Source organism: Harpia harpyja, chromosome Z, assembly GCF_026419915.1.
Source record: "Harpia harpyja isolate bHarHar1 chromosome Z, bHarHar1 primary haplotype, whole genome shotgun sequence".
In the NCBI taxonomy this organism is placed as follows: domain Eukaryota; kingdom Metazoa; phylum Chordata; class Aves; order Accipitriformes; family Accipitridae; genus Harpia; species Harpia harpyja.
Window position 1 is genome coordinate 70,058,581 of NC_068969.1, and position 23,576 is coordinate 70,082,156.

Sequence of the window (23,576 nt, forward strand, 5' to 3'; positions counted from 1 at the left end):
TATTAGTACAATGTAAGGGGGGGGGGGGGGGAAGAAGGTATTCTTGTAGCAAAATAGAGGTAGAAAAACATGAAGTAGTTCTTGTGGGCTGAATGGCAGAGAGAGATACCTCTGGGGAAAAAAACGTAGCGTGAGGATCTACTGAAAGGGCTCAAAAGAAAATTGATGAAAAAAAAAATGCAACAAGCTGAACTCAAGATATTTTGGTAGATCAGAAATTCTGTAGAAAAGTATGTGACTTCCTTTTTTCATGTGAGCAGATAAGCTGAAACATGGACTCTGATCTCACTGAAGATCCCAAAAAAAGGGTTTATCTCCCAAGGACAAAGTAGAGTATAAACTCAATCTCTGGGCTGGAAGCCACTTTCTGAGCATCAGAAATAAACATAGAGTAAACTGTTTGGAAAGGGCAGAACAATACATTTTGATCACCTTGGAAACTGAAAAAGCTTTTTCTCGGATAAAACTTTTCCATCATAGCTAGAATGGTGTGCACAGCCTCCAACATTCCCACTGTAAACCAAGTCAAGACTGAAAAATAAACCACAGAGTTTGCTAATACCAATCTGGTCTGTGTAGAAGGAGCACGTCCTAAAATTGTTATATATAATATATTGACATAAAGCAATATGGCAAAGTCAATAGATGATAGGAAACTTTTGGCAAAAATACTTTATGTAATGAGTAGTTTCCATGGCAGTGTTTATAGTCTGAGCTCAGTACCCAATGGCACTACTTCAAATCCTTTCAAGAAATTCAGCTTAATAAAGTACTGGCCTTTGCAAGATCCAATGATGTCGAAATTTGTATAAGCAGCATGTGTGTATTACATTTTAGTACAATATTCCCATTTTTGATAGCTTAAGCAGTTGAATAAAAAAGATTATTTCCTCTCTAGCTGGTCCAATAAAAAGTACAATTTTGTACTTTTGTGATGCACTACCAAGGGTTAAATTTTGAGGAGCTTACCAGCTGTTCCAGTATGAGCAAGCCATCATTTGAGCAGCTAACCTTAAAGCAACTGGCATCCTCCTAAAAACAGTCAACTTGCAACAGAGGTGTTAAATACTTCCCCTTTTCCTCAGTTGTTTACAAGACTAAGCTGTGGACAGATAATAGTCAATACTGAACAAATGGCAAGGGTAAGAGATGAGTCTGCAACTCCTCAGAACTAGACTGCATTTAAACTGAGAATATGTATTTTCTTCTTGGAAACTCACACATCAGCACACTGGGAATCTTTTTAATAGAAAAAGCTATTTTAGGTATCTAGTAGTCATTTAAAACTGTATTACTTATTGTTTTCCCCTCTGAGTTCTAGGAAATTGGATTAATGGTATGCACAAATGAAATATTATACTGTGAGGTAGGGAGGAGACCAAAAAAATCACTGTGATTTCTTATTAAAATATGTCTCAAAGGCACAGTTATTTTTCCTCTTAAATATTTGGCATAGCAAAAATGTGAGATAATATAATAAGTTACAAATATTTTATTAACAGTTCTTTGAGATGTTTTGTGAGTAATTTGCGGGACAAAAAAATCCTGATATAGCCTCACTATCCCATCCCAGCACAAAAGCTTTGGGATCACATGAAAATGCAGTTCACTACTTCTTATGGGAATATGGGAATATGTTCTACTGGATATTTTCAATTATAGCAATTACTAATGTGCTAGCACTAACTGATACACAGCAACTGCACTGCAGCCATGCAGTCAGAGCCAGAACTGCAAACTCACCCAGAAGCCATTTCCAAAGAAAATCCCCTGGCTACACCCCTGCTCATGACTTTTTCTGTTATTCCTGGGAAAACCAGACCTGACAACTTTGAGACAGACAACAACTCCATTTTGCATTTTTCTCCATTTTTATTTACTTGCTTCCTGTGAAAATGTTTGCTATCCCACAAAAACAATCAAATCAAAAGTATTCTCATCTGTCTTCTGATCCAAATTGGATCTGTTCAAGTGCATAGGTGATTATAGCTAAGACTGTGATTTGAAAAATCTAAGAATGGATTCAGGTTTTTTTCACCCTGATTCAGGGTGGAGCATTCCATTCTAAATCAGGTAAAACAGGAACATGAACTTCAGTTCCTGCAGATATTTTAGTCCAGAGACTGCTACTGCAGCAATACTTTTTTTCATTGAAAGTATTCTTATCGTCTCCTGTTCTCTCACACCTTTAAAGCCCTCTTGTGACAAACAAAAGTAGTCCGAACATGGCTCACCAGGTTAGCTTCTGTCAGATGATTTTGTGGTCTAAAGTTGGCTTCAATTCTCTCTGAAGATTAAAGACTCAACAGCATGCATGTCACTGCCAACTTCAACCATCTGTCATTACTCTCAAGTATGTTTTAGCTGTGATATTTACGTACTTGCTGCTGGTTTGTAAACAGAACACAAAATGATGAATACCTTAGCACTTAACCTTTCCAGAGACCTTACCTCTGATTTAGCACCCAGTCCTCATTCCTTTCTTAGATAGAGCTCCCAAACCAAACCCACATCGATGATTTCCCTGAGATAATTTAGTAGCTAGATGACTAAAGTACAAAAGGTTTCATTTTGAAGCAGCATTCAAAACTTCAAAATATCCAAGACCTTTCATAATAATGTCTTATTAAAATAATGAACATTTCCAATACATGTTAATGTCTATGTCTGTATGCATATATAGTACGTGAAATGAAAGCATAGCCATTTGAAAGCATACCACCTTATATGTCAACAAAGAGAGCATTAAACAAATTGAGATAAAAAATTCTCTGCAATTTATGCCATAACAACAAGAGCAGCTCCACTGCATTACTAATAGGTGGCCTATCAACAAGTACATTCACTAAGACTGAAAATCATTAGGCAGTTTTGGCAAAAAAGCAGAAATCACATCATTTAAATGCAATTGAAAGAACAATGATTGCTACTCAAAGCATTTGAAACTTTCTTCCTTGTTTCCCAAGAAAGGTCTGATATGGCCTCTACGTTACCCCCTACAGAGAATTGGTTATGTTAGAATGATCTGGTTTTGTGCCTTTATTCTGGAAACAGACTCCATTAGCATTCATAATCACTTTTTCTTGGGGATCATTTTCATTAATGATGCACAATATTACAAGAAGAAAGAAAAAACTTTCTTAGCCTTTACATGCCTTGATTGTTAAGCAGCAACCCCTTAAAACCTTATGTTTAATGGTTTAGGGTAGCTTCTGGAAGGGAACTGTCATTTCCCCTCTCTTCCGCACCACCTGGTAGAAGGTATTTGTCCGTTAAACTCACTAACCCATCTGAGTTCCATGGTCAAAGTGCTGACAAAACAGTTAGGGTTTATTTTATGTCCATTACCTCCTGTTTGTGTCTTGTTTATGATTTGTTAGTGTATTTAGCTGCAAGGTTGAAACTATAAAATATATCTCAATGTCAGTGGGAAATTTTCTGTGTAAACTCTAGTATTAGTAAATAAATCAAAAGCATTAGCGTTACTCTACTAATAGAGTAGAAAAAGAGTAGAAAGGAGTAGAAAAGTCTAGCACTGATTTCTGTGTTTCAGGATGCTCTCTTCCTGTTTTTCTTAGTTAAGCCTATGATAACTATGGAGGTGGAGGTTTTAGTCTTTATCTTTTTTTTTTAAAGTTCTTAGCTCTTAGTGTACATAAGGAATACCAATCATGGGGAATGCTTAGGACTACTGTATTAAAAAACAAAGGCTGAGGTATTAGTATACCTGTGTGCATGGACTTGACTACAGGGGCCTTATAGTGGATCCTGTTTCTTTAGCTCTCAAAGCTACCACCAGTTACAAGTAACACTCTTCCTTGCAAGAGCAGTAAATCTCTCAAACCATTACAGTCTTTCAAACAAGCTTATTTATACTGTAAGATCAGAAAACATGGGAGAGCCAAATACTAAAACTCTTGTTATTACGTAGCTTAAAATAGAAAAGGCCAAAGTATGTAAGCATTAAGAATTTGTTTCTCTAAAAAGCTTGATGTCATGTTGGATGTACCACTTTATTAAATGGGGATCATTACTGAACTCATTATAATTCAATTCAAAAGATGGATTTTATGCGACGTCATATTTTTTATTCCTTTTTACCACAATCTTATATTTCAATTCACCTTGTTGGAGGTTTACAATTCTGTAATACTTCTATTTTTCTTAACCTGTAGGGAACATAAAGCACCACCTGTTCTCAGGAAGAACTTTCCATCTACTTCAATACAAGCAATAACTGCCTTATAGTCAGATAACTATAAAATGTGTCAGTTTTTTCCCATGTTTGAGACATACTACACACGTGGTATTGCATACAATTAAGCAAGTATAATTACAGCCAGAGACCTGAAAAAATTTAGAGGGGACTGTTCACTGGAAACAAGCAAGACAGTTATCAGTAAATGAGTAAGAATATCCACGGATGCTCATTTCCCTGCACTATAGTTAAATGGTGTAAGTATAAATAGCTGAACATCTTGAACCAACTTACCAATTTCCACTGGGAGACAGTTGATTTGATTTTTTGACAAATCCAGTACTCTCAGATCTTGAAACAATGCAATGTAGGCTGGAATGGTTTGTATCAAGGTATTGCACACATGCCATTCTTTCAGATAGGTCTGTTCTTTCAGAGAATCTGGGAATTCCTGTAAATGAAATAAGAACAGATAAACAGAAAGCATCAAGTTAGTATTTTGTTCTACCGTGTTTCTAAATACGGGGGCGGGGGGGGGGAAGTCCACAGCCAAACCTCAACACTTTGCCTTAAGTATCTTCATGTTGAACAGCAGTTTGCCAAACCCTCATGGGAGCTGTTTGCTTTTGAAGAGCATTGCAGCTGCCTGTCACCACATACTCATGTTTTAACTGTTAATGCAATCATTTTGCTCTAAAACGGAAACCTATCCGAAGCACTCAAACTGCTTGGTGTCTCCCATATCATCTCCTTTTTCCAGCTGGAGGATTTCTTTGAAACACATTTCAGTGCTTTAATTCACACATCAAGATGTAGTAAAATGCAACATAGAACAGAAGAGTGGGTGTATGGAGAATATCTAAATAGGGTTTGCCACCCAAAAAAAAAAAAAAGTTTGACTACTTTCTTAATACCTGCCAGTGTTTCAAAATTTGTTTGCCAAGATGGAACACAGTCCAAGGAACAGAAACATTTCAGATCGGATACACACATATCACCTCTTGAAAGTCTTTTTTTAAATAGGTGACTTAACTTCCTAAGTTATTTCAGCAATGTGTGAGATTTTTTACTAAATTTCTTTAGGAAGAATAAAAATACTCAATTTTTAAATCTGTCCAATGGTTGCAATTAATTCTTGCTTTAGTCATGCAGAAACCTTTTCTTTAAGAATTCTAGTATTGTTCCAAACACACAGCAAATAAATTTGCTTCTGAGTAATTTTCAGACTATTCTGTTTGTTCAAAATCTCCAATGTATAACAGTTACAGAAACTAAAAGTTTTAAAGCCTTTAATTCTTACAAAATTGCTTTAGTTAATTGGTATTCAGTTCAGATGTACACATCTTTGTTTGAATTATGTCACCAAATTCCTTGAACTTGAAACAGACAAAAATCAATTCATAAAGTTGAAGGTCAGATCATTTAAACTCCACTTTATAAAGCAGCACATAATTTACCAGTCTGTCCTGAGTTTTATGTCACTATGCATTGGTAACACCTGGAATAAATAATCTGGATGAAGTGCTATCACTAACTTTGCTCCACGAAAAACAGATGTAAGAGTTTCATCCTTTAATTCCTTTATAAATTCCAAATTTGTTTCCTCTTCATGAAGAATACGACACAGTAGGAATGACTGTTTTTCATACAGAGGACATTGCCCACTTTTTTTTGTCCCCTTCTAGATTTAATACATCCCCTAAGACATTAACAAGAGTGATGCATTTCAATTGTTTTTTATTAATTCTGGAATTCTGAACTAGGAATAGTGCTAATTAACTCTAAGCTAAATTTAAACATCTAATTGTAATTAAAGATATACTGGACTGTTGATCATAAGATGTTCTTTGTTTGGTTGTTGCTGCTTCTAATTTCGGTTCTTTTCAAATTTACACATGTAGACACATAGCCTATATATGTACTTCTGCCTTGCTACCTGCCCTTCCATATTTGATATGGATTGTTTCATTTCTTGCTTCATTTTCCCACTAGGTGTATATTACATTGTGATCCATCTTCTATATTTGTCAGTTTATGGCAGTTAAAAAATAAAATGCCTGAAATGCCTCAGGGCTGGTAATGAGAAATCTCTCCAAATTTCTGGAGTGGGTTTCCACTCCTCCACCTTCAGTGCTGCACATTTTTCTGCTGCAAAATAAAAGAATAAATACCAACTGCAAATTCAATTAGTATTGTCTTTCCCACCTGTACAGAATTGAAAATACAGCACACAGGGGATAGCATTTAGCTGGAGTGTCATAGATGTCACTGTAGGGAAGAACTCTGATTCACAGAGAAAGCAGATGCAGAATAGTCATACTGGAGGGAAAAGGATGTCTGGGTAACAGATACTATTTGCCACTCTGTTTCTCCACAGTCCAGGTCTGTCTTTGTTGTTCTGCTGACCTACTGGTTTTTTGCACTTTATTGTCATAACAGACCATCTCCAGCTCCCTACTGGCAGAAACAGCAGGGAGCAAAGGGGAACGCTTTCCCCTGTGAAGCCAACAGCCTTGCTGTTCTCCCAGACTGTAGGGGGTATCCCACAAACTTCTCCTTGATACATTGAAAACAGTGCAGCACACAAAGCACTGCCTCAGATTAAGATCAAATTCCATTATAATTTTGGAAAAATTAAGCAAAAATATTTTTGAAATTATTTATTATTAACGTGCTTCTCTATTAATGGTGTTTTAAAGCACCAAGGTATTCTTGTGCAGCAACTGAAATTAATCCAGACATGACCTCAAAAGAATGGAAGGAGGTTCCATTCTTCTATCAATTGCCCTAACTTACTTTTCTTTCTTGAGATTATTTGTTTATATCTTAAAATCATATTTACAATTTGCAAATGTAAGTTTACAAATACTTTGCTATAATGTGGTTTTTTAGCATTGTCCATGTTACAATACATTTTATTTGTGTTGCTGTAACATAAATTGATGTGATATTTTACTTCATTTACAAACTAGATAGGGATGGGAACTAAAATTTGCACAAGCTTTACGTTTGCTTTACTCTCTGATTCCCTTGTGTTCTTCTGTAATCTGCTGCTGCCACGCTAAAGCTGGCAGCCTGCTGATAAATTGCTCCATGAAGACTGACACTTGGAGGATAGCCAGCCTTTTGCCTTTAACAGCAAAACAATACCTCAAACTCCTTTGATTTTGGGGAGAGAAAAAAAAAGTATTAAAAGGAAATAAATAGCAAACCTACAACCATTGCTGATTATACTATTTCTAATTAGGAGAGAATTTACCTGCTAGACATGAGCCTGAACTAAAACTGTGATCAAAGCTCTAAGAAGTTTCAATTCTGTTTCTTTTCCAGCTCTGTAGTTTTATCTATCTGTCATGGGTCAACCCAAAACCTTGGATCCAAATCTCCCTCATCTTTGAGAAAGTTTGGAGCCAGTTCCAAAACCAGTATGTCTCAGAGCCACCGGTATTACCTGACTGGGTCAGGAATTAATACTTTTTGTGGGAAAAAAAAAATCTCTAGAAGTTAAATAAACACAAGAAAGATTTTCTCTGTCCAGTCAATGAAGCAATTCTACTTAACCCTTTGTGGCAAATAAATACCTCACTGTTACTAACAGGTGGGAATAACAAATGAAAATTATCGTGAAAATACACAGCATGTTAGACAATAAAACCAGGAGTATAAATACAAATGTAGTAATTAATTTGCTGCTTTTTTCTGTGACAAAAGTATATGCAAGAAGGTCATGATTTACGACTAAAGAATTTTACCATTGCTCATTCATTTACTTGTGCACATTTGACATTAAAGTTGTTTAAAGTAGGTGTGCGTCCAGATCCTCTACTTAGGTAATGCAGCACAGGCAAGAAGAGTCCTGCTCTGTCTTTGAGTGAACATCACCACTTTCCCTCTGCCAATATTGATATCACAAATTCAAAAATTTGTTTTTCCTAAGTATTTTCTGAAAATTATTTAAAATTCACTGATCCACTAGAGAATAAACATTCATTAGTTAGGAGCAGAAAGTAAACACTCAGAGGGGAAAAACAGAGTTAAAGTCAATTCATTGAAAAATTCATATGAATATTCATGGCATTATTTTGCCACAGTTTTCATTCTGCTCTAATAGCAGTGCTATTTCTCTGAAGAACTAATTTAATTCAGTAGCTACATGTTTACATGTACAAAGGATCTCAATTAAGTGTTTCATCAACTCTCCATCATTCTCTCCTAGGCAACTGATTCAACCATATAATTCAAGAGTCCAAAGTCCTTATACAGTTCCTTTTCATGGTGGGTTTGCCTGGAAAACTCTCAGATAGATAAAAAGGTTTTCTGAAACATACCTTGGGAACCTCAGATTACTTGTGGCACAGTACACCATTCTCGTGCTGTCAAGTCCCAAGGGTTTTGCAGACACAGGAGGATTTAGGAGACTTGCTGCTGGGGCAATACAACTGGCTTCTGCCCATTTTTATAAAAAGAGAAAAGCCTGTCTGATTCCATTCATAACATCAGATTATGAGACTAGCCCATTTGTTATAAGACTTTCTCTTTCCTAAATACAAATATTAATTCATTACCGCTCCCAGCTGGCAGAAATGCACCACACAGGGGTGTAGACACTTGAGCCATAAATATTTAGTTGGTATGTAAAAAAGGAGGCAAGGATGACTGAACTTGTTGTCACACAGCCTCTTCCAGGTGGAACTCTGACAGACAAAGGTAAAATTATCTCATCACTGCAATTATCAACCACTGCCCACAGCCAGAAGCTAACTACCCTGGACAGGCATGGCCGAACCAGTACCCAAGTTACAGGAGGACTTTCAGATTCAGAGGGACTCACTGAGTATATGTTCTTCAAGCATAAAGGCTTGATACTAATCCTACTTAAAGCGTTGTAGTTCAGATTTCCATTAAGTTAGTGTGACCAAGCTGTTAGAAACTGTTGTGGGTTGAGACATCTAGAGGCTCAAACTGCATGTCTCAAAAAATTAGCCTAAAAGTGAATGATAACTAGTAAGAATTAACAATCCACAAGGAATTATGGATCTGCATAAACAGAATACAATTTAGCTAGTACTTTGTCTGTATTTGTCTAACCTAATATTCGTTGTATGAACTTTATCTTTCCTCAGATATGTTAAAATAATTACAAGTACAAAGAACAGTGGATCTCCACTTTATGAAAATATATTATCATTTCAATGACATTTAAGAGGTGGGAACAAAATGACACAGAGGTCCTGAAGGAAGGAATTCCTGTTAGGAATTCAAGATGTGTGATCTGCTCTGATTTTCTCCCTTACAAAGGTTCTCAGAAGGACATCTGAGATTATTTTCAAAAGACCACTGTCCAGGTGATTTTCAAAATAATTGTCCAACCTATGCCAGGATATGATGGAGTGTTTTACAAAACTCATTTTTAACCTCATACTTAACAAAGCAGAACCAGTGGGGCATGGATATGGAGCACGAGACAATAGCATCTTTGTAACATGTCTACATTTTTACCATCTAGACAGCCTGGGCACTGATTAGTGCCCAACACAAGCTACCTTTCTAATTGACTGCAACACAGCAAATAACACCATCAGTTGATTTGTGGACTCAGTTCATTTGCTGCTGAAGTTTCCAATGAGAGCCCTTACTTTGAGACCTATGGGAAGGATGTAGTAAAGCCACTTGCTTTGATCTTGAAAAATCCCTATGCTGGGGATTACTCCTCTGTGAGACTTTTAACTTCACAGCATCCAGAAAGGGAACTGGTACAGCCCATAAGCAAGCCCCGTTCTCAAAATTAAATCTGTAAGTCATACCAGCAACCTACTCGGATTTAGCTATCAACTGTCTAGAGGATATATTACTGCTTCATTGATGAGAAGAAAAGAGAAACATAATAGAAATACTTATCAGCTAAAAGCAAGTGAGATGATAGTGGATTCAGCAGCTAGCTCCCAAATGGACACTTCACAGAGCTGTGCTGTTTAGCTGCTGCCAACAGTAAGTGGCCAGCCAACAGCAAACCAAGCTGGTTATATGTGCCTGTCAATCTGCACAGGCCATCCCAGCTCTGACTTCTAGAGTCTGAGTGTTTAATTGTCTGAACTTTCAACTCATAGATGTATTTGTGTGCAAAACATTACAAAAGCTATACTACAATCGATAGCACAGCTCCCAGCTACATAACATACAGGCTTCTCTGAGAAAACTGTCACATGTCCACAGATCTTCTCACATGCAAATTGCCAGCCTGTGCAGCTTTGGTTGGATAGTCTGCAAATTCATTTTGCCTAAGTGCACTTTTTTGTGAGAGAGTAATAGGGGAAAAGAGTGTCATATGTGATTCTGTCTTTGGTTTAGAAGCAGCAGTTGAGATTTAAAAAAGCAAAATAAGTGGTATGATTTGTATAACCAATATAATTTTTACAAACTTTCTTCAATAAGGTGAAATACACTTCTTTCAGGACTTCATCAAGTGGATTTTCACATTTTTTTAAATAATTTTCAGCTGTAGGAGACTGGCAATGTTCTTTCTTTGATTTTGAAGGAGCGTTGGTCTTCTCTAAATAAAGCAGCTTGATTTTATCTTCATCTGCAGGCACCTGAACTATGTCACAGTATCTTATTGAAACAGGAAGCCCACTTTAACCAGGCTAGAGCTGGACAATGAGGTACAATGATTGTGTGATACGGCCACAGTGAGCATATGATATGGAGACAGAATCAAAGTGCATGGTGGCTAGAAGAGTACTGCTCAAGGTGACATAATGTACATAACAGCACACCGATATCTCTTAAGTGTGATCTTTCAGCATGCCAAATTGAAATTAAATGCTCTGGAAAACAGAGCAAATTATGTATGTTTGATTTTGCCTCCTAATGTAAAGCCTTCTTTATGGTGACAAAGCAAAATGTTAACAGTTTGGCAAAAGAGAATAAGCAGCAGAAAAGTTTAGTTATGCAGCTCTCTGCTCCCTAATGCACTGAAAATATTTGCAGTTGCTACTATATTGGTGTCTAAGGAGCTGTAATACCTCTTTTTTTCCTCCTAAGGTACCTACAAAGTTTACAACACAGGAAAGTGTGCATTATAAGACTACACAAATTTAACATCATTTTCAATATCCAAGGTTCTTGAAAGATGAGACGTGATAGCTCTCCAGCAACCAAACCTACCACAGGAATGATTGGCATCAGTTTAACAAATAGTTTCCTTACTAGAGCTGGATGGAAACCAGGGTTTCCTATTTTCCAGAAATTTCCTCTGTTTTATGTTTATTCAACAAAGAACTAAAGTCAGAAAAAAAACCCCAAGAGCTGAAAAAGAAAACACCTTCGTATCCAAGATCAAATCTGGGACAAAGTTATGCTTCAGGTCAATCAAAAGAATTGGTTTAGCCAAAATTTAGCCATTTTAATGATTGACCATTTAACTCGCATTTTTTGTAAGGAAAATCTCAAAAATACGTTTCAAAATTATAAACTATACAAAAGTCAGAATTCTGATTTCTCTTTCTCATTAACAAAGTAGTGTATATTCAAAATACAGATCAGTCAAAGCTTTAACAACTCTAGAAAACTTCAGACCAACACTAATTCACCTTTTGCTGAATTTCAAAACAACATTAATTCAGAGCTCACTTCCAAACTGCTATTCCACATTAAACACAACTGCAAGTAAAAAGTGCTTTTTTCAGCAAGACCATTGTGGATTGATGTTATTATTAGTTTTGATTTGAACAGAGCTTGAGAAAAATGTTATCACACCATTAGAGCAAGAAGACAGATCTCTGAGTAGAAGAGATCAACAAGCCAACAAAGCTGAATATTATTTTCATCTCTTTCTACCCATTGGGGAATTTCAGAGGAAGATACCTTATTGCAATATGATTGCTTATACCAAAATATTTGAGAGGGCTAAATTACATGTATCAGTAGAGAATTTAAAATAAGAATATTTGAAAACTAATCCACTAGTTCAGGGTAAGATAGGAAATGTTTTTATCACTTCTAACACTGTGAAAAAGCATCAATTTCATATGCATTGGCAAAAAAAAAAAGGTTTGGGGGATTAAAAGTTACAGTGCTAAGTTACCCAAATTCTTTAACAATAGAAACATATTTTCCAATATATTTACCATCCACTGCTCTCCAGAAAGCTGAAAAATAAACTTGTTTCTTTCCTTATTTGCTTCATCTGACAAAGTATTCCTCTTCCGGAGCTGAGGAGTCTTTCCATAAGTGTCCAAGATCTTCCCATCGGTGTTCACAAAGCCATTCTTGAGATATTTTGATTGAGGAATGCCTTTCTTCCGGCACTCTAGTATGAAATTCCATTCCTGCTTTATCCTGAAATAGTGCCAAAAAGGGTTTATGTGAATCAGCTGAAACAATATGGCAAGTAAGTCTTAAAGCTTGATCCTTGTTTGCACAAGTGCTTAACAAAATATAATTATTCACCTAATGTATTGAGCATTTTCCATGTATTGAGCATTTTCAAAAATTAAAAAAAAGCGTTCCTGGAGTCATGCTTAGATTTTCTAGACTTACATACAGATTTCAGATGAGCAGGATTTCATTTACTGACTATAAAACAGTGAAACCCAGGGAATAACAGAAAAGTGGAGACTGAGCACACTGTCACAGAAAACAGCATGAATGATGTCCTTTATTTTAATAGGGTGAGAAATACATTCTCACAGAACAAGTTATATGTATAAACAAAACCAAGGACCTGGTGATATATGCAAAATTCTTCAGTTGAAAAAAGTCATTTTAGAAAGTAAGAGGTTAGAAATATTCCTTTTTCCCTGCCCTTTCCTGTTCAAGTATAATGATCTAGTTTCATTTTTCACACATTATCCTCCAATATCATCTTAGAAGGTGGAGGTAAAGGTCAAAGTTATCACATGCCAACTAATTTCAGATTCAATTTCAGTGTAACTTTAGGGTCACCTCCAGGGCAAACTTTTACCCATATAACTTCAAGTGCAAATTCAATCTGATATAATTAAGCATTGCCAAAAGCACGTGCTTTAATTTAAGAGAGATTTATTTCAGCTTAATCAATTAAGTAACAGGTTGATTAACTGAAGCAAGCCTTGCTTATACCAAAATAAGACTCTGCAGAGCCCCTTGCATCATAAATCTGATCTCACACTTTGAATGCTAGATTCTTGTGGTACATGAGATTCATTTATGTGATCTCCACCCTTTGGCAGAAATTTTAAGCTAAAGACTTGAAGAAAACTGACAGGTAAAGAAGGGCACAAAGTTCAGGATAATGTGCTTCCTAGAGAAAGTAAAAAATGGCATGGAAAGAGAATCACATGCAAGTTTGTAAAGTTCAAGTAGGAAGTAACAAAACCTGTACACAAATTCCTAGCTAAGCATGGGATTTTCTCTAAAATGTTAAGATGTTAAAAAAATGGCACATGAAACAGAATGTCTGGCTTTAAGTCACGTACAGGAAATCAGTTACAAACTTAGGTACAAGAAGCATCTTCAAAACTTGGTGAAAATAAGTAATTTTTGGACACTCATAGCAAGGTATGAGATAGAAACTGCAGGGCAAGGTATAATTATGGGAATATGATAGTATAGATTAAAAGTCATATTTGACTCAATGCTATCAAAATATATCTTTAGGGATCAAAACTGCATGCCTAAATAGGAAAGAGACAGCTGCAGACTGCCCAGCACAAATTGTGGCACTTACTGAAACCTTAGGGCATGTTAGAAAGACCTGAAAGCAGAGAACACAGCAACAGCAGGAGACTTCAGCCAGCAGCGTACACACAGCACATTGACACACTGCAAACAATATACACTTTTGGAAACTACGTATGACCTTATCAGAGCAGCTAGCCTGAGAGACCACAAGAGGACCTGATTTAGTTTCAAGGATCGGCATACTACATGGGTCATCAGAGAACTACAGAAAGCCCCTTCCATAATAATGAGTGCAATGTATTCCCATACAACATCTTTATAAAGAGAAAATAAGGAAAAACATCTTCTACAAATATTTCAGAAGATGAGCTACATATAACAGTGAAGTTGGTTAAAAGTGCTGGGTAAAGTGCTGGCAGACTGCATGAAGACATCATGACCTCAGAGGAAGTACATTCTAACGAAGCCACTGTAAGGATTTCTTTCTCCTCTCATTTCCAAAAATAGAAAAATAAAAGAAGATAAAATGGCATTTATGTTCAAATGAAGAAATGAGCAGGCTGTATAAGCTCTGCCAAATTAAATGTAAAAACACAAAAAAGCGAGTGAAGTCACTTACTGCAAGTATACAAATGAATAGAAAAAGGATTTGTAGCATATCAGAAGCAGAAAAAATCTCAGAGAGATGGTGGGAGCAATAACTTATCAAGGTATGAAAGTAGCAGTGAAGGAATAGTTAAAGAAGTTATTGAGAGCTGCAGAAAAATTACTCATCCTTGGCTTCAGTTTTCATTAGAGAGATCAGTATGTTCTTTACAAGTAGGCATGTGGAGGACTTTTTGGTATTTAAAGTGTCAATAGAGGAGGCTTGAGAATAAAAAAATATATATTTGAAGTAAATCTCCCAGTTTCTCTCAGTGTCTAATTGTGGGCTGCTTTACACCACAATGAGCTGTCATATGTAAATCAGTTAGGAAGAAGAAGACTGGACAGACAAAAAACATGTCCAGCAGCACATTCAGCTCAAAGAGTCCCTAGAGGGGTACTGAACCTGCTAGTAGAGTCAAGGAAGTGTCCACCACCAACCCACAACATCTCAAAAACTTTTCTGAAGCTACTTGATATAAAAAAGACCCCAAAAAATAGGTTAGAGCAGACACAGCTCCTTAGTCCATTTTATGATCCTTCAGCATACTGCATCTGATCCTTCTGGTTACAGAGGGAGAGACACCCAAGTACCTGGCTGCACTAGGCAGCCCTGCCAAAGGGTACCCCCTCCAGCTGCAGTCTGGACATGGTCAGATGACAGAATTTTCCATACCAGGAGACATGAAAGTTGAAACACCTCTTTCAGATGCTTTGACACATGAGCCAATTCGATTTTTAGCATTGATCTTGCCTATTCAGTCTGTCATTTGAACCCCAGAGACCACCAGGACAAGAGAGGGGAGAAAATGCAATAGCAAGAGATCACTAGGAAAAGCTAGAAAATAACACTTTCACATACCATAAGAAAAATAAACAGGCCCAAACCACCTACTCATCTTTTTTTCCAAAATTCATCTACCAGTGAGCACAGCTAATTAGCTATAAAATCTCTGTATTACTGTGCGAGGTGGGTGGCAGGTGAAGGGGGCAGTGGGGGTGGGGAAAGTGAGTTGAATGCCCAAGGAAGAGAACAACAAAAGGATCTGAACCGTTAAAAGGCAGTAACTGAAAAGGATCAAAACCCTGGCATTCTTTTTTTCTAAAATCTTCTAAATAATCCTAGCTTTACTTAACACTGCTGTACTGCTGTTTCTCACATCCTCCTCCAGTCTTCCACATACAGCTTTTCTGTCCCTCTGTAAAGCTTAACTGCATTATTGCTCTCTCATTTCCATGGAATTCCATTTTCTACCAAAGCAATAAACATTTGATCTCAGTGCATAATTCAATGCACTGAAAAAGCTTGCCCCCAAGATGTTTTTTTTGTATTCATTGTTCTTCACTCATACACAAAAAAATGACTGTCTTGTTCCTCACAGTATAAATTCTAAGAACATTAGAAACTTAACAAACAGAAAGAAGAGGTCAAAAAGTCTAACTCTTGATAAAAAGTAAGGCACTGAGCTGCTCTATTACACTTCAGTGCTGGCTCTGTCAGGTAGACCCTAGGAAGACAAGAGCAGAGGGGTCAGATCTAAAATTTTACTCTCTCACAACAAGGAATATAGAAAACGGCAAGAAAAGAGCTAAATTAAAGATGAAAGAAAAAACTGTCCTCTGCCACTCTACTGATAACACGTACAAAACACAAATCTCATAAGATCATGACAGATTGTTAGCCAAATAAAATAAAATGCACATAACAAAAACCTCTGTTAACCAAATCAGTGAAATACTGACCTCAGAGAGGCATTAAAAATTAAACCTTGTTAGGAATTCAATGTAGATATCATGCACTGATGTGGAAATCCTGTGTTAAATTTCTTCTTTACTCATACATTAAATGATGGCAACATGCTCTGTTAAGCTTTTAAAGAATGCCCACTTATGGTCACCAGGCTAAGTACTATGTACAAGCACATTTTGAACAGATGGGAAGTGAATTAATAATAGGCAACAAACATGCATAATTTTGTACAGTACATCTCAGAATGAAAACATGATATATCCCAAGGGCAGAGGGTCTAACAATTTATGACCCCTGCTTGTATCCTTGAGGTACACATTAACGAAATTAATCAATATGAGCTTTCCTGGCTTGGAGGTGTGACTTACATCAAGCCTGTATGTATCATTAAGCAAAGATTACAAAGCTGCAATTTCCAGATTACAGCTAAGATCAAATCAAAGGGATCTATTCAGCTACATGGTTGTCACTCAGGTCTATCATTGTCAAAAAATTGAGACGATGGTACTTCTTAAAGGATCTTTATGAAAATAAAGACCTTTTTAAGTCTTCCTCTGGTGACAATCCTCAAATAAAATAGAATTACTACCACGTTTGTCATATCTGGAGGCTATTGCATGAATCTTCAGGAAAGACAGGAAAGGCATCTAAACCATTGTGACAAACAGAAAAAAAATATCTACACAAATAAAATCAGCCTTTAAATATGCGAATATACTTTTAGAGAAATAAATTTCTTGTCTTGGCACTTTAAAGTCTCCTGATATTCCAGGAACACATTTTCACATATGACAAACTAATGAGTTGGTTACAAAATCACAGCCCTCCTGAAGTTTATGTCTTTTTATTACTATTAAGCAACAAAATATTTTGATCTTCCTCTAGATTTTGATCAAACAGTTGCCATCAGATTAAACAAACAACTACCATTTTCAGTATTCAAAATTTGGTGTTAGTCAAGTCAAGCCTAATTTAGGTGGGAGTATGAACACAAAAAAAATATTTTTTCTGGATGTAGGACCCAGACGATATATAAGGTTCCAACTCAGCTACCTACTCCAGTATTTCCACTTCAATCATGCAAATAGTCCAGCTAATTTTAAAAAAGGCTGATTGCATGCTGCTTATGTTTGTCAAAAAAAGTTATGTTTCATAACTTTATATCTGTAACACAAAAGCACACCTGTCACTAAAGCAGACTGTAAATGGCATAGAGGAAAGCTAAATTCTGGCAAGCTATTTCCCAATAGATTGCTGTTTTTCAGTAAGCTTTCAGGACAATACACTATAGATATGAAACAGGATCAGCAGGGAAATGGAATATTCAAGTGTTTCCATTTTGGTTACTGCTGAACTTATCTTCAGGTAATCATTCCCCATACATTACTTCACTATTTGAGTATATCTGTAGCAAAGAGATTTGACAAATCTAATGAACCTGATGCAAAGAATTACTGTAGAATAAATTCAGTGATTGGACCCTTCAAAGAAGTGACCAGCTTGGAAGACAAGAAGCTTTCATTAGTAATGATTTCAGAGCCATCCCAGTAAATGAGGAGTAGCTAGGTTTCTTTGAATGGTTCTTCCTTCTGCAGTTATCCACTGTTCAATGTCTGTGTAGGAGATCTTGAGGAAAAGCTATGCTTCTTAGGTAAAGAAAGGAAGTTTCATTAGATGGCACTGTTTCCTCTAAATCAGCATGGAAGAAATAGCCAGGACACTACATGGTGACACCAGTTTAGTACTCCTAGGTGATGTTTAAATCAGAATCACTAGCCACGCAGGATCATTAAATAATCTTATGGAATTTTTGTAAGAGCAGTACAGTTAAACTGGAGCTCAGCCCAGACTAATATTCCTGATGGACGAGTAACATTTGCTTCAAATTCAATTGGATTGATCTAATTTCAGTCCCTCTGCCAAGCACTTCCATGGGTTGTAAAGGATTGTGGCTGAACAGCAGCTTTTATCTTTCAACCCGTTTGCATGCATTGTATTAGATGCAAGGTCTGTATGCACAAGTGCCTGAGAACAAGGCAAATAAGTGGTTATTAGTGCTGCAGATCTACTCCCAACTCATAGCCTACAATTTGTGTTTGGGGCTAAGGACTCCCAGCTTGAGTTTTAGTCTTGCTTAGAAAAATTTCCAAATTGGGTATTAGGTGGGAGAATAAACATCACAAATAAAATCTTAGTTCGGGTGCAAATAGAGTTATAACACTGAAGTTTGGCAGAGAGATGGAGACAAATCTATTTTATTAAACAAATACATAACATCTCAGGGAAAAAAAGTCACTGTCTGCTTGTAGAGTGAAAGTTATCTTTTGACTTTTAACATTCAGGAAGTGCATAGCTCAGAAGAGCAATACATGCACATTTAGCTAGCCAGACCTTGAAAGGAAATTTCTGGAAAAGAGACACACTGAAAGAGGTGGCTGAACAAAATGTTTTCTTTGCTGTATGTTTGGTTGGTGGACAGGGGAGGCTGTGCCATTTCACAGCAAAGATTTAGATAGCTAATCTGGACAAATAGCTCTGGCATTTCCTCACTTGAATGTTTAATTTGTCAGCCTTCAATTTTTACCTAACCTACTTTTCACACAGAAGACAAACATGTTGCAATCCTTAAAAAAAAAAAATTAACAGTAAACTTTCAGTCTCATTCCCTTTCCAAAAAAATGACAAGTAGGAAGGAAAATTTAATGAGGAATATCATCATACCACATCAAGTTAGTCTGACAGCATTCAGGATTTCAGGGTACAATATAAGATTGTTCACTACTACCAGAATCTAGAAGATTAAATATAAAACAGTGCTATAAACACAAACTTCTTTCTGTAATACAGACTTTCATAAACATGTAGATAACCACGGAACAGTGCACATTTTTTGTAAAAGTTCATGTTTCATATCCTATCGGTGATTTAGAACAGGCTTGTCTGATAGGATTACGGACATGAAGTAAAATGAAATTACTCCTGCACCACACTGTACTGTTTCTTTTTCTTTTATATTCAGTTGCTGGTTTATATGTGCCCTCCAGAAGTAGGCGTTCCTTAAACTGCCATGCTTCCACAGTCCCACAAAACCAAAGGGGAAACAAAGGAGTGAATTAACTCCACCCAAAATGATCTGATACCAGTATCTCAGAAAGCCAGATATGAGCCTCTCACAGTATTCTCAGTAGACTGTTCTCCAGAATCAGCTTTCACTGGCTGGCTGCTTAAACATCTGTTCTAGACCTGTAAATTCCCAAAATCTTTACAAGATCTCACCATTAATGCAAATACAGTTCAAGCTTTGCTTTTATTTGTGAGGTTTTCCTCTTAGAAAATCTTCAGTCAAAAAAGAAAAATATCTTACATGTGACTGCTTACTGAGCCTGCATGAACTAAATTACCTTGCCCCAAGGCAAGCAAAGTTCCCTAGAGGTTAATTGGAATTTTTTCCTCAAATAATACATGTTACATTTCAGAACATATTATCAGGTCATTTTGCATAGCAACATGGCTGATAAGGAGCTGCACAATCTCAAGGGCATTAGTGAATTGTAACCTCTCTGAGAAAAACTGGATATTGTTTAAAAAAAAAAGAAAAAGGCAAAGCAGCCTCAGCAGGCCAGACTCCAAACTCATCTGTTACATGAGTATATTTGCGGAGAAACTCTATTAATGTCAGCCCTACTTGGGAATTCACTCTGGCTGCTGACAAAATTAAATATCAAGAATCCTAAATGCTAGAATGCAGTCCTCAGTCTGGGAAACTGCCTTCTTTGAATGTCTTTTGGGAATTATCATTTTGGGTGACAATTCTTTCCAAAATACTTTCTTACTGTGACTTGACAGTAAGTACTAGCATTGATTTCAGTGGACCTACCAGACAGTGGTAAAATGTTAATCTCTGAGTAGAATACCAGAATTTGGTCATACACAGAACTCCCTAAAATAATGAAATGTATTGCCTGTAAACAGGCAAACATTATTTCTATTAAGCATTTAATTATAATTACAATTTTATCTATGCTTTTGAGCTAACACAAGCAAAATCTTGTCCTATTTTTGGCTCAATCTTTGGAAGCAGTGAAAAGCATCTAAGAAATAACTTGTGATCTGACCTTTAGGACCTAAAGGCCAGTGATCACTGCACACCTCATAAAACAAAGAGAATTTTTCTTCTAACTGAATTTTGCATTTTATTACCAATATTTTTATGACTTTGAATTGGTCTAAATTATATGAGATAAAGTAAGATAAAAATGAATCTCCCACTGTGTTTTTGGAAAAATTGAAGGAAACTGCTAGAAAATATACTGATTTGAAATTGGAAACAGAGGCAGAACAACAACAATTGGCTTTGACTTTTATGAGGCAGTCAGCGCCTGATATAAGGCGAAAACTCCAAAAATTGGAGGGAGAGGATTCAAGAAATTTAAATAAAATGTTAGAAACAGCATGGAAAGTCTATAATAATTGAGAGAAGGAAGAAGAGCAAAGAAAAGAAAAGATCAGAGACACTAGATTAACAGCTGTCTTAACAGGGAATGCAGCAAGAGGAAGAGGACAAGCTCGGGGAAGAGGAGGTTTTAGAAACTTTGGTAACCGGGAACCTAATGCACCTCTAGGAATGAATCAGTGTGCATATTGTAAGGAAGATGGGCATTGGAAAAGGGATTGCCCTAAATTGCAAACAAGTCAGCAAGAGGCTGCAAAAATGATGACTTTAAATGAATGAAGGGGACCGGAGGGGAACCCAGCTGAACCTCTGGTTACCATTAAGCTGGGAAATGATGAAGTTGAATTTTTAGTTGATACAGGAGCAGTATATTCTGTTTTGAATACTTATAAAGGGAAATTGGGAAATAAAACAGCTAACATAATTGGAGCGACTGGGAAACAGGAAAATAGACCATTCTTTCAACCCCTTGAATTAAAATTTGGAAATAAGGCAATTACACATGAATTTTTGTATGTGCCAGAATGTCCGATACCCTTGTTGGGTCGAGATTTATTATCCAAATTAAATGCACAGATAGCTTTTGAGGGAGGAGAAATTCTTTTAAAAATACCAGAAGCAAAGACAGGAGAAATATTGATGATACAGGAGAAGGTTAAGATTCAGGAGATGCTGCAAGAAGTTGATGATGCTGTGATCCCTACAGTTTGGAACACAGAGATACCTGGAAAATCTAAAATGGCACAGCCTGTAAAGGTAGAACTGAAGGAAAATGTGAAGCCAGTGAGATTAAAGCAGTATCCAGTTAAACCTGAGGCTAGATTGAGAATCAAGAAATTAATTGATAAATTTTTGGAGTATGGAATTTTAGAGGAGTGTGAATCTGAATATAATACTCCAATTTTACCAGTGAAAAAGCCATCAGGAGAATATAGATTAGTACAGGATCTGAGGGCGATAAATCAGATAGTGAAAGATATACATCCTGTAGTGGCCAATCCATATACACTTTTAACAGCTCTATGGGAGAATCACCAGTGGTTTACAGTGCTTGATTTAAAGGATGCTTTCTTTTGTATACCCCTGGAAGAAGGAAGTCGAAAATTATTTGCTTTCGAGTGGGAAAATCCAAAAACAGGACGAAAAACACAATTGACATGGACAAGATTGCGGCAAGGATTCAAGAACAGTCCAACAATTTTTGGGAGCCAATTAGCAAAAGAACTTGAGATGTGGAAACGAGATGGTCCCAAACCTGGACATTTGCTCCTACAGTATGTGGACGACATATTGATAGCAACAGAGGAGAGACCAGCGTGTATAAAGGTAACAATTGATCTTTTAAACTTTTTGGGGCTAAGCGGATACAAAGTCTCTAGAACTAAGGCCCAGATAGCAAAACAGACTGTGATATATCTGGGTTTTGAAATCTCACAAGGGCAAAGACAGTTGGGAACAGACTGCAAAGAAGAAATTTGCAGTATCCCGGAGCCGAGAAATACCCACAAATTGAGAACCTTTTTGGGAATGACTGGGTACTGTCGGCTATGGATAATGAACTATGGTCTGTTGGCTAAACCATTATATGAAGCTCTTAAAGGTCCACCATTTGAATGGGGTCCAGATCAGCAGAGAGCTTTCAAGAATCTAAAACAGGCCCTGATGACAGCACCAGCCCTGGGACTTCCGGATCTGACTAAAGACTTCCAGTTATTTGTACATGAGAAACAAAACATTGCACCGGGAGTGCTGACTCAGAAGATGGGAAGTTGGAAGCGACCAGTTGGATATTTTTCCAAACAATTGGACTTTGTAAGTAAGGGCTGGCCTGCTCGTTTGAGAGCGGTAGCAGCCACTGTGATGATAATACAGGAGGCCCGAAAATTGACTTTGGGAAGAATGATGGTGGTATATGTGCCACACATGGTGATATCAGTGCTGGAGCAAAAGGGGGGCCATTGGCTCTCCCCAAGCAGAATGATGAAATATCAGGTAATTTTGATGGAGCAAGATGATGTAATTTTGAAAACCACTAACTTAACTAATGCTGCAGTCTTTCTGAGTTCTCTACAGGAAGAAGGACAACTGGAACATGATTGCCTGACTACCATTGAGTATGTATATTCTAGTCAAGAGGATCTGAAGGATGTACCTATGGACAATCCGGACTGGGAATTGTACACAGATGGTAGCAGTTTCGTCGAAAATGGAATCTGCTATGCAGGATATGCGGTAACAACTGAAAAATCAGTTATAGAAGCCAATGCTTTGCCAAGCACAACTTCAGCTGAGAAGGCGGAATTAGTGGCTTTGACAAGGGCTCTAGAATTGAGTGAAGAAAAGGAAGTGAATATTTGGACTGATTTGAAATATGCATTTGGTGTGGTCCATGTCCATGGGATTTTATGGAAGGAGAGAGGATTATTATCCTCTCAGGGGTCCAACATTAAATATAAAGAGGAGATTTTGCATTTATTACAAGCAGTTCGGAAACCAACTGTAGTAGCAATCATGCACTGTAAAGCACATCAATCAGGGAATACAAAAGAGATTGTAGGGAACAGTTTAGCAGATAAATCAGCTAGGGAAGCAGCCAAAAGGAATGCCTTACAAATGGCATTAATTCCTACAAAATCGATTGCATTACCAAAGGAAAAACCTAAGTATTCAGAGGAGGATGAGAAATTGGGGAGACTATTAAATGCAAGGAAAAATTTGGAAGGATGGTGGGTGACATCAAAAGGACAAGTAGTAATTCCACCATTTGTAATGAGGGAAATAGTACAGACAAAACATAAGGAATGTCATTGGGGAGCAGAAGCATTAGTAACTCTTTTGAAAAGGCAAGTAGTATCAGTAAAAATGCTAGA

At 36.9% G+C, this 23,576-nt stretch overlaps 1 protein-coding gene across 1 annotated transcript in view; it reads right to left on the reverse strand.

The window, feature by feature from the left end:
* Nucleotides 1–23,576, reverse strand: part of LRRC2 (leucine rich repeat containing 2) — a 75,274-nt gene that overhangs the window by 34,416 nt on the left and 17,282 nt on the right. The window contains exons 3-4 of the mRNA XM_052778368.1: nt 12,325–12,535; nt 4,493–4,649 (exon numbers count right to left, since the gene is read on the reverse strand). Coding sequence (XP_052634328.1) covers nt 4,493–4,649; nt 12,325–12,535 — 368 coding nt within the window. The remainder of the gene's footprint in view (nt 1–4,492; nt 4,650–12,324; nt 12,536–23,576) is intronic.